Raw genomic sequence first — 10,090 nt, forward strand, 5'->3', positions numbered from 1 at the left:
GAGGAGAGCCACCAAGCTGGTGAGGGGTCTGGAGAACAAGTCCTATGAGGAGAGGCTGAGGGAACTGGGCATGTTTAGTTTGGAGAAGAGGAGGCTGAGGGGAGACCTCATTGCCCTCTACAACTACCTGAAAGGAGGTTGTAGAGAGGTGGGTATTGGCCTCTTCTCCCAAGGGAATAATGACAGGAGCAGAGGAAATGGTCTAAAGTTGTGTCAGGGGAGGTTTAGATTAGATATTAGGAAGAATGACTTTACTGAGAGAGTGGTCAGGCACTGGAACAGCCTGCCCAGGGAGGTGGTGGAGTCGCCATCCCTGAAGATATTTAAGCAACATGTAGACATCACACTTCAGAGCATGCTCTAGTGCCTGAAATTGTTGATTTGTGTCTGTTCGTGGGTTTTGTGTGGGCTTTTTTTGGGTGGGTTTTTTAGTGGTTGGACTTGATCATCTCAGAGGTCCCTTCCAACCATGAAGATTCTGTGACTGATATTCCCAAATAAGCCGCTGTACCTTCCTGCAGCCCAGTGACGGGTCGAGCGGGAAGGCTGCTTTGGATTTGCAGCACCTGCTGCAGAGGTTTTAGGGAGTCCTGTGGGGAGGGGTGGATGGATGCAGTGTGCCCAGCGTTGCCTCAGTTGTCCCTGGCTGGCCATCGGCACAGCCCGGCAGAGGGCATTGTCCGTGCACACAAGGTGGCCATCGTGGTGTGGCGTGGGCAGAGCCATGGGAGGAGGATGCTGAGGGACAGCTGGGGCGAGTAGGGCCCGAGAGGTGATTGTCCCCCTGTACTCGGCACTGGTGGGGCCTCACCTTGAGTACTGTGTCCAGCTTTGGGCCCCCTACCATAAAAAAGACATGGAGGTGCTGGAGCGGGTCCAGAGAAGGGCGATTCAGCCTGGAGAAGAGGAGGCTGAGGGGAGACCTTATTGCTCTCTACAACTACCTGAAAGGAGGGTGTAGAGAGATGGGGGTCGGTCTCTTCTCTCAAGTCACAGGTGACAGGACAAGAGGAAATGGCCTCAAGTTGTGCCAGGGGAGGTTCAGGCTGGATATTAGGAAAAATTTTTTCACTGAAAGGGTTATCAGGCGTTGGAATGGGCTGCCCAGGGAGGTGGTTGAGGCCCCATCCCTGGAGGTGTTCAAAAGACGGGTTGATGTAGTGCTGGGAGGTATGGTTTAGTGATGATGCTCCTTGTTTGTTGTGTGGATGTCTATTTTTGTCAGTTAGGTTGACGGTTGGACAAGATGATCTTTAAGGTCCCTTCCAACCTAGAAGATTCTGTGATTCTGTGATTTCCTGCATGTACTAACGGGAATTTCTTCTCCCCATTGAGTGTTTTCTGATTTTTTATTTTTTTTTTTTTTGCAGGTCCTCCAAGGCTTGTGACACTAAGGTATTGATAGAGGACCTAGCGAATGAAGTGAACACATGAGATGGCCACGGTCTCTTATTCCGCATCCTTTGTTTTCTCGTTCTGTTCCCCTCTTCCCCAAGTAACCCGATCTCTGGTACAGTTCCAGCTGAAAACAGGAGAAAACACCAAACATGTTTTCCGAGCTCTTCCAGACCAGATCCTATGGACTCCAACAAGCTCACTGTGTTTCATTTCTTTTCTTCTGGGTTAATTTTAATGTTCTATTTTAAAAAAAAAAAAAAAAAAAAAACAAAAACAAAAAAAAAACAAAATAAAATATTTTACTTTGCCAATAAAGAGGACAGTTCAGGAAAGAAGGATTGTTTACAGTCTCAACAAGGACATACAAACCTGTCTGGATAACGAAGCATCATAGGGACTCCCTCATGGGACAGTGCCGAGAACACGCTCGGTTTCTGCTTGGCCCGGTTTTGACTGGTTGAAACCGGACTTAAGTTTTTAAATCTGATTTTTTTTTTTGTTTCGTTTTTTTTTTTCTTCATATCCAGCGCTGAGGCACTGGCTGCACTTGCAGGGAAAGTGCACTTAGAGCAGTATCTTCATTCATGAAGCTACTTTTTAATTTGATGTAACTTTTCTTATAATTTTTTGGAAATATGATGTATCTGTTGCATATAGTTTTCACATTATTTATGAAACTTAACAACCATATGAGAGTGATTTTGAGTCCTGTGCAATGAAGGTTTTAATGGTAAAACAAAGCCGGGAATGTAGATCTAGATCTCCAGAGTTGTGGGGTTGTGGCCTGCAGATACCCCTCTCGTGAGACAACTTGCACCTGTTTTTGTTTCGTTTTTTTTTTTCTTCATATCCAGCGCTGAGGCACTGGCTGCACTTGCAGGGAAAGTGCACTTAGAGCAGTATCTTCATTCATGAAGCTACTTTTTAATTTGATGTAACTTTTCTTATAATTTTTTGGAAATATGATGTATCTGTTGCATATAGTTTTCACATTATTTATGAAACTTAACAACCATATGAGAGTGATTTTGAGTCCTGTGCAATGAAGGTTTTAATGGTAAAACAAAGCCGGGAATGTAGATCTAGATCTCCAGAGTTGTGGGGTTGTGGCCTGCAGATACCCCTCTCGTGAGACAACTTGCACCTGTGTTTACCTTTTCTCTCTTTCTTTTCTCTTCAATTTTATTTTAAACCAAAGTTTCTCTTTTTTGATTTTTTTAGTTGCTGCTACTGCTTCTGGGCATGTCTCTTGTACCGGTTCAAGGCCAACTTTCCATGCAGCTGTGTGAAAGTAGTGCAGATGGTCCTAAAGGCCCTTTAGAAAGGAGAGTTGGGTCCTACAAACAGCGCAAAAGCTAAGCGTACAAAGGCTTCAGAACTTCATTCTCCAGCTCAAAAAGTATTTTTTTCAAAGCCTTAATAATCCTTAGGTGGTGTGAGGGCATCCCGTACTGAGCAGAGAGCTTTCCTGGTGTTCTACTGCAGCCCAGCAGTGAAGTGGGACAAGGCGAGGAAGGTGATGGTTCTGGGAGTGGGGACTTGAGCAGGCTGGGGGTTCAGGAGCGGTTGTGTGTTGGAGAGGTGTCAGGGAGCGTGGAAAGGACTGTGGTGTGCCCACCTGATGGGGAAGGTGGAATTGAAAACAGGTCTCCTGGTGGCTTCTGGTTTGGCAAAAAGCCTCTGTCGGGCACTATCTCAGTGCACTGCCCTGTGGCTTGGCTGTTACTTGTGCCCCTGGTCTCCTCATCTCCTTTGGGTCCTTTGGGAGACTTGGTCACCTCACTGACCTGGTGAGATGCTATGGGGCAGACTTGGGTAGAGGGAAGCCACATTATCTCGGAAGAGCGATGCTAACTTGATGGTCTCATTGGTCTCTCCCTCTGTAGGAAAGGCAACATGGGGGCCTGCAGAGTCCCTCTCTCCTTCCCCTGATGTGACATGTGCTCCCCACTCTCTGGTGGGCAAGGGCAGCTGGAGCTGAACCTCGCAGCCAGGACTGCTGCTGCTGGGTTGGGTTGGCATGGCTGAGGTCCCTAGGACTGCCACCTTCCCCTCTGCCCGGCTCTTAGGCAGCCGTGGTGCTAGGACTGCAACAGAAGGGTGAAACTCCTCAAGTAGGATCCTCGCACTGATGTCTGGTGACTTGCTTCTAGTTTGGGCCACGGAGCTGCAGGAATCCCTGCTCAGCTGCTGTTCAGTGGTTATTGTTTCTTAATTAGCTAATAGCATGGTTTCTCACATGACTGGTACGTTGCATTTTCTCAGTTTGCCTGCTGTGCCTCTTGCCCAGAGGAACTGAAGAAGGAAACTTAGTTCTCTTTGTTTAATTTGAAATAGATTCAAATTCAGTGGTGGTGAACCCGTACCAGGCTGAGGGCAACACTGCAAACCCGTAACTACCCGCGCTCCTGTGATGTGCTCTCAGCTTACAAACCATCTCTGGTGGACCTGCCAGGAGATGCCTCTGCTCTGTCAGCGACCTGCTGTGACAGGGTGTGTGGTGGAGTAGTTGGTGTGTCGTGGTGCTCCTCCTCACATCTTCTGCCGCGTCGGTCTGCTCCAGTGAGAGGGCAGCTGGACTAGCAGGGGTTGTGGTGGTCATCCCGTTGGTGGCCCAGAAGCCTGTTTTTCCCGTGTTTGACTCCCTTAGGTCTGTTGTTCGTGCTCAAACGGAGAGTCCCTGTTCGTATGGAAGTGGAGCCTGAGATATAAAGCCCCTTAAAATATTTCAGTGTCCTGATTTGCATTGCAGCGGTCGTGGCCGTGTCCAAACCTTGCGTAGGTGTTTCCAGCGAGAGCGGTGGGAGATGAGTGAGGCCATCCCTACCCAGGGGTGTGTAGAGGAGGGCAGCCTCACCCTGGGGGCAGGGGGGCAATCCAAAATAAACCAGTGCTGTTACTTAAGCAAGTGGTTCTTTATGAAAAGAAACGGAGTTTACTTGGTAAATCGTCCTTTCAGAGGTGAAGGAGAAACGCAGAGAGACATTTTGAAGTGATGGCAGTCCCCTGGGAGGGCTCTGCCTTCCTCAGCTGGGCTGGGGGGAGAGGGACATGGCTGGGTGGCCAGTGTCCTGCCACTGCACCATCCAACCACCCGCTTCCCAACCTGGTGGGGAGGGTGAAGCTGCGAGTAATTAAATTCTTGTTCTGTAGTTCACCCAAATCCTTAGGGGAAGCAAGAATTCGGTCTTGTTGATCTGCTCTGCTCCCTGCTCTGCTCTTTCCTTTCCCTTTTTCTCTGTCTTTGCTGGCAGGAGAAATAAGATAAAGGGGGGAGGTGGCACGCTGCAGCTAGCAAACGTTATCTCCTGAAATAAAACATCGTCCCCTTTGGCAGCAAAGGCGCTCTCTCGGGGGGGAAAAGGAGCCTGAATTCCTGGAGGCAGGGATTTTAAAGGCTCCCAGTGCTGCGTCCCCCTGTTCTCTCCCTCCCAGAGATTTCTGAGAAGTCAGGAGTGTGGATTCCTCCCGAGAGTGAGCGCTAAAGCCGAGATGGCTCCGTGTCTACGAGAACATCTGGCCAATAAAGGGAGACCTAACGAAGCCGAGCAGATGGTGAGAGAAAATAGCCCCGTCGCTCCTTGTGAGCAGCCTGTGCAACGGGAGCGAGGAGAGTCCTGGGGTGGTTTCATTTCGTGAGCTTGGAAAGGCTCCTGGAGGGATAACAGCAGGGTGACAATCCAGAAGTCTTGGAGATCAGAGTTAAAAGGAGCTGTGGGTCTTTTTTTTTGGCTGTTACTTGTGCCCCTGGTCTCCTCATCTCCTTTGGGTCCTTTGGGAGACTTGGTCACCTCACTGACCTGGTGAGATGCTATGGGGCAGACTTGGGTAGAGGGAAGCCACATTATCTCGGAAGAGCGATGCTAACTTGATGGTCTCATTGGTCTCTCCCTCTGTAGGAAAGGCAACATGGGGGCCTGCAGAGTCCCTCTCTCCTTCCCCTGATGTGACATGTGCTCCCCACTCTCTGGTGGGCAAGGGCAGCTGGAGCTGAACCTCGCAGCCAGGACTGCTGCTGCTGGGTTGGGTTGGCATGGCTGAGGTCCCTAGGACTGCCACCTTCCCCTCTGCCCGGCTCTTAGGCAGCCGTGGTGCTAGGACTGCAACAGAAGGGTGAAACTCCTCAAGTAGGATCCTCGCACTGATGTCTGGTGACTTGCTTCTAGTTTGGGCCACGGAGCTGCAGGAATCCCTGCTCAGCTGCTGTTCAGTGGTTATTGTTTCTTAATTAGCTAATAGCATGGTTTCTCACATGACTGGTACGTTGCATTTTCTCAGTTTGCCTGCTGTGCCTCTTGCCCAGAGGAACTGAAGAAGGAAACTTAGTTCTCTTTGTTTAATTTGAAATAGATTCAAATTCAGTGGTGGTGAACCCGTACCAGGCTGAGGGCAACACTGCAAACCCGTAACTACCCGCGCTCCTGTGATGTGCTCTCAGCTTACAAACCATCTCTGGTGGACCTGCCAGGAGATGCCTCTGCTCTGTCAGCGACCTGCTGTGACAGGGTGTGTGGTGGAGTAGTTGGTGTGTCGTGGTGCTCCTCCTCACATCTTCTGCCGCGTCGGTCTGCTCCAGCGAGAGGGCAGCTGGACTGGCAGGGGTTGTGGTGGTCATCCCGTTGGTGGCCCAGAAGCCTGTTTTTCCCGTGTTTGACTCCCTTAGGTCTGTTGTTCATGCTCAAACGGAGAGTCCCTGTTCGTATGGAAGTGGAGCCTGAGATATAAAGCCCCTTAAAATATTTCAGTGTCCTGATTTGCATTGCAGCGGTCGTGGCCGTGTCCAAACCTTGCGTAGGTGTTTCCAGCGAGAGCGGTGGGAGATGAGTGAGGCCATCCCTACCCAGGGGTGTGTAGAGGAGGGCAGCCTCACCCTGGGGGCAGGGGGGCAATCCAAAATAAACCAGTGCTGTTACTTAAGCAAGTGGTTCTTTATGAAAAGAAACGGAGTTTACTTGGTAAATCGTCCTTTCAGAGGTGAAGGAGAAACGCAGAGAGACATTTTGAAGTGATGGCAGTCCCCTGGGAGGGCTCTGCCTTCCTCAGCTGGGCTGGGGGGAGAGGGACATGGCTGGGTGGCCAGTGTCCTGCCACTGCACCATCCAACCACCCGCTTCCCAACCTGGTGGGGAGGGTGAAGCTGCGAGTAATTAAATTCTTGTTCTGTAGTTCACCCAAATCCTTAGGGGAAGCAAGAATTCGGTCTTGTTGATCTGCTCTGCTCCCTGCTCTGCTCTTTCCTTTCCCTTTTTCTCTGTCTTTGCTGGCAGGAGAAATAAGATAAAGGGGGGAGGTGGCACGCTGCAGCTAGCAAACGTTATCTCCTGAAATAAAACATCGTCCCCTTTGGCAGCAAAGGCGCTCTCTCGGGGGGGAAAAGGAGCCTGAATTCCTGGAGGCAGGGATTTTAAAGGCTCCCAGTGCTGCGTCCCCCTGTTCTCTCCCTCCCAGAGATTTCTGAGAAGTCAGGAGTGTGGATTCCTCCCGAGAGTGAGCGCTAAAGCCGAGATGGCTCCGTGTCTACGAGAACATCTGGCCAATAAAGGGAGACCTAACGAAGCCGAGCAGATGGTGAGAGAAAATAGCCCCGTCGCTCCTTGTGAGCAGCCTGTGCAACGGGAGCGAGGAGAGTCCTGGGGTGGTTTCATTTCGTGAGCTTGGAAAGGCTCCTGGAGGGAGAACAGCAGGGTGACAATCCAGAAGTCTTGGAGATCAGAGTTAAAAGGAGCTGTGGGTCTTTTTTTTTATCCAGCGCTTTAGTTGTTGGGATGTAGCTGGATGGAAAGTGGAAGCTGAGACAGGTCTGGAGTCCGGCTGTCGCGAAGCAGCGCTGGGTTTTGGATGTTGAGCTCTCCCTGTCCTTGCAGTTTGGTTCACTGGAGGCTTGTCAGAAGTTCTAGTTGCAGTAGGCTCCAAGGTTGGTGTGGAAGCCACTTTGGTGGAAACCATTGCAGATGGTCCTGCTTAAGGGGGGGAGATGTCACAGTGTGACCACTGAATTTTGGAAACTCCCTTTGAACTCGCTGCTCTGTGCTGGTTTTCATCCTTCCTGCTCTTCCAGGGATTTTCGGGGTGCAGGGTGGGGAGGTTAGGATTTTCAGCATCTGGAGTTCCCTGCATGGCTTTGGGACAGTGTCACCAGAAGCGCCAGGTCCCCATGCCTGGGGAAGGCAATGCCATGTGCCATGGGGTGAGCACCCCTGATGGGGCAGCGGGGGCACATTTGGGCTTCACAGGCTCGACGAGCAGGAGTGGGAGCTGCTCCATCAACGGGAACTGGTGCTGCCCCACCACCTTCTAAAAGAAATGCATTTGCAGCGCTCGTGGCTGCGGCCTCTATATATCCAATAAGCTCCTACCTCTCAAATCCAGGCGCCTTCCCAAAATCAGCTGTTGCTCATCCTACACCTTTCCCTGCCCGGCTCCCAGCCCCCCTTCTTCTGTCGGTGTCTTTGCTGTTTGTCCAAAGCCAATGGTATGATACACAGGGCGTGGGAGGATGACCGGCGGTGGGAAAGGTCTCCAAGAAAAGTTTCTTGTGGAGCAGGGTTGGATCCTCCTGCTCTTATTTCCCTGATTGATAACTTCTTGTGCTGCTTGTTCTGCTTCCTCGCCGCCGCTCGGCCACCGGAGCTGTGTGGGAGGCAGGGAGGGAAAAGTAGGGTCCTGGGTCAGGAGATAACGATCCCTGGGGATTTTATTGTGGATCTTTCAAGGAGCAAGGGGGACCAGCACAAAGCCTTCAAGCTTTGGTGACGTTTTGAACAGCTGAGCCAATTTGGCCTTATCCTGCAAGGATGCTGCTGCGTACTGCCTGCTGTGACCCGGTGTGTGCCCCAGGCTTTTTTGGGGGTTATTTGTGACCCCGATACCGGGCCATCATGCTGGGACGTGCCCTGGGACAGGGGCATGGCTTGGCTCCCGTTGGGAACACAAAAGCCATCTCTGGCCCCATGTCCTCCCTCCTCTCCTTCACCGTTCTGCTTTGCACTCGCAAGGGGAAGATGATCTTCTGCCTTAAGCATTTTTTTCTTTTTTTTATTTACATTTTTATTCCAAAAGGTGATCGGGTTGGTTTATCTCCTTGGAAAAGAGGGGCTGGGGCTCCTGGTGTATTTATTTACATTTTTATTCCAAAAGGTGATCGGGTTGGTTTATCTCCTTGGAAAAGAGGGGCTGGGGCTCCTGGGGAAGAGTGGAAGATCCCTTTGGTAACCGCAGCAGTCACAGTTGGGCTCAGTGGCTGTCACCTCATTAACCCTTGCCTCCCTTACATGATGCCATCCCAAATACCACACTGTGGGACAAGCTGTTGACTTGCCACCGCCATGGGGGCTCCACTCTCTGCTGCAGCATCCTGGCTGCAGAAGAAATGCAGGTTTTGCAGGGGGGGGAGGAGAAGGAAAGGGCTGGTAATACTGCATGAAGCTGGGTGCTGATGCCCCATCCCTGCTCCCAGTGGGAGTCAAAGGCTGCTTTGGCTCTGGCACAGCCGTGCCATGGGGGGCGAGAGACACTGACCCTGCCTGAGCAGACACCCCATGGCCTTGACAGTCCCTCAAGCTTTAGAAACCAAATTACAGACTCTTTGCTCCAGAGGAGAAATTGGGCAGCCTGGTAGAACTTGTGATGACCTCTCCGTCCCATAGGTCCTGGTGAAGGATTGGCATTTGGAAGGGGCCTGGGGTGGAAATGCTGAAGTTTCCCCCCAGGTCCCGCTGCCGCCTTCCTCTCCCCTCCCCGCTGTGTTGGTCGAAATGATCTTTCTATGAAGCCCTGTAGATGTCAAAAGTAATTATGGAGTGTGATTAGTCCTCTGTGGGTGCTTTCTTTCTTTCCTCCTCCTTTCTCTTTTGCTATCCCCTTCTCCACTCTTCTTTTTTGGCTAAGTGGAAAAGGTGAGGACAAAGAATTGCCGCTTGCTTGGACTCATGATGTATCTGTGACTGCGCTATTAGCTGTCTCCTCTTTCCTCCCCAAATGGATATAATTTTTGAAGTGTGGAATACCCTTCTTGATAAGTAGGTTTTAAAAAAAAAAAATGCACAATGTGATACTGTTTCATAGTTTCTAGGTGGTTGTATAAAGCAAAGTTACTGTGATTGTGTTTTTCAAAGGAAAAAGTGATTGGTTACAAGATCTGTCCTTTTTTCATTATTACAAGCTCTTTGTTTTCCAATGATCTGATGGCTCTTTTGTCCCCGGTCTGTGTGTCTTTCTTCCCACGTCCCACCCCTGGTGCTGCCTCCCCCCACAAAGTGTTCTCTTCTGCCAGTCTGGAAACACTGCTCTTGCGCCCTTGGGAGCTGTGGGCTGTCACTGGTGGCCCGAGGAGGGGGAGATCTGTGTCCCAGGAGGAGGTGGAGGTGCTTGGAGGAGGGAGATGTTTGAGAAGGGCTTGGAGGTGGACAAGAGGGGTTCACGGGAAGGTGCCCAGGGCTCAGATCCCACACGCAGGGGGTGATGCTGGAGGGAACAGACTGTGCCGTACCGGCTACAGGCTCTGGGAGATTTTGGTTGCCTCTCTCCAGCTTGTCTCTGGTCCAAGGTGTCCTCCTTGCACAGTGGGTGACCAGAGGCTGAACAGCCCAGCCCTGGGTTGTCTGGGGTCTGTGCTTTCATTTCGCTTTCTTAAATCCTTTCATCGTCTTCTTGCAATCAATCTTCCTCCAGAAGAGAGCCCAGCGCCTTGAAA

At 51.0% G+C, this 10,090-nt stretch overlaps 1 protein-coding gene and 1 long non-coding RNA gene across 2 annotated transcripts in view; both read left to right on the forward strand.

Annotated features, from left to right (window-relative positions):
* XPR1 (xenotropic and polytropic retrovirus receptor 1) overlaps window positions 1-2,050 on the forward strand; it is a 116,223-nt gene extending 114,173 nt beyond the window's left edge. Inside the window, exon 14 of the mRNA XM_014943484.1 lies at window positions 1,371-2,050. Coding sequence (XP_014798970.1) covers window positions 1,371-1,434 — 64 coding nt within the window. The 3' untranslated portion in view covers window positions 1,435-2,050. The remainder of the gene's footprint in view (window positions 1-1,370) is intronic.
* Window positions 2,051-5,148: 3,098 nt separating this feature from the next.
* LOC106888926 lies at window positions 5,149-9,577 on the forward strand. Its single transcript, XR_001412228.1, has 2 exons — window positions 5,149-8,457; window positions 8,536-9,577. It is a non-coding gene; the product is annotated as an uncharacterized LOC106888926 (long non-coding RNA).
* The last annotated feature ends 513 nt before the right edge of the window (window positions 9,578-10,090 follow it).

This window comes from Calidris pugnax, unplaced genomic scaffold (genome assembly GCF_001431845.1).
Source record: "Calidris pugnax isolate Ruff unplaced genomic scaffold, ASM143184v1 scaffold63, whole genome shotgun sequence".
Taxonomy (NCBI): Eukaryota; Metazoa; Chordata; class Aves; order Charadriiformes; family Scolopacidae; genus Calidris; species Calidris pugnax.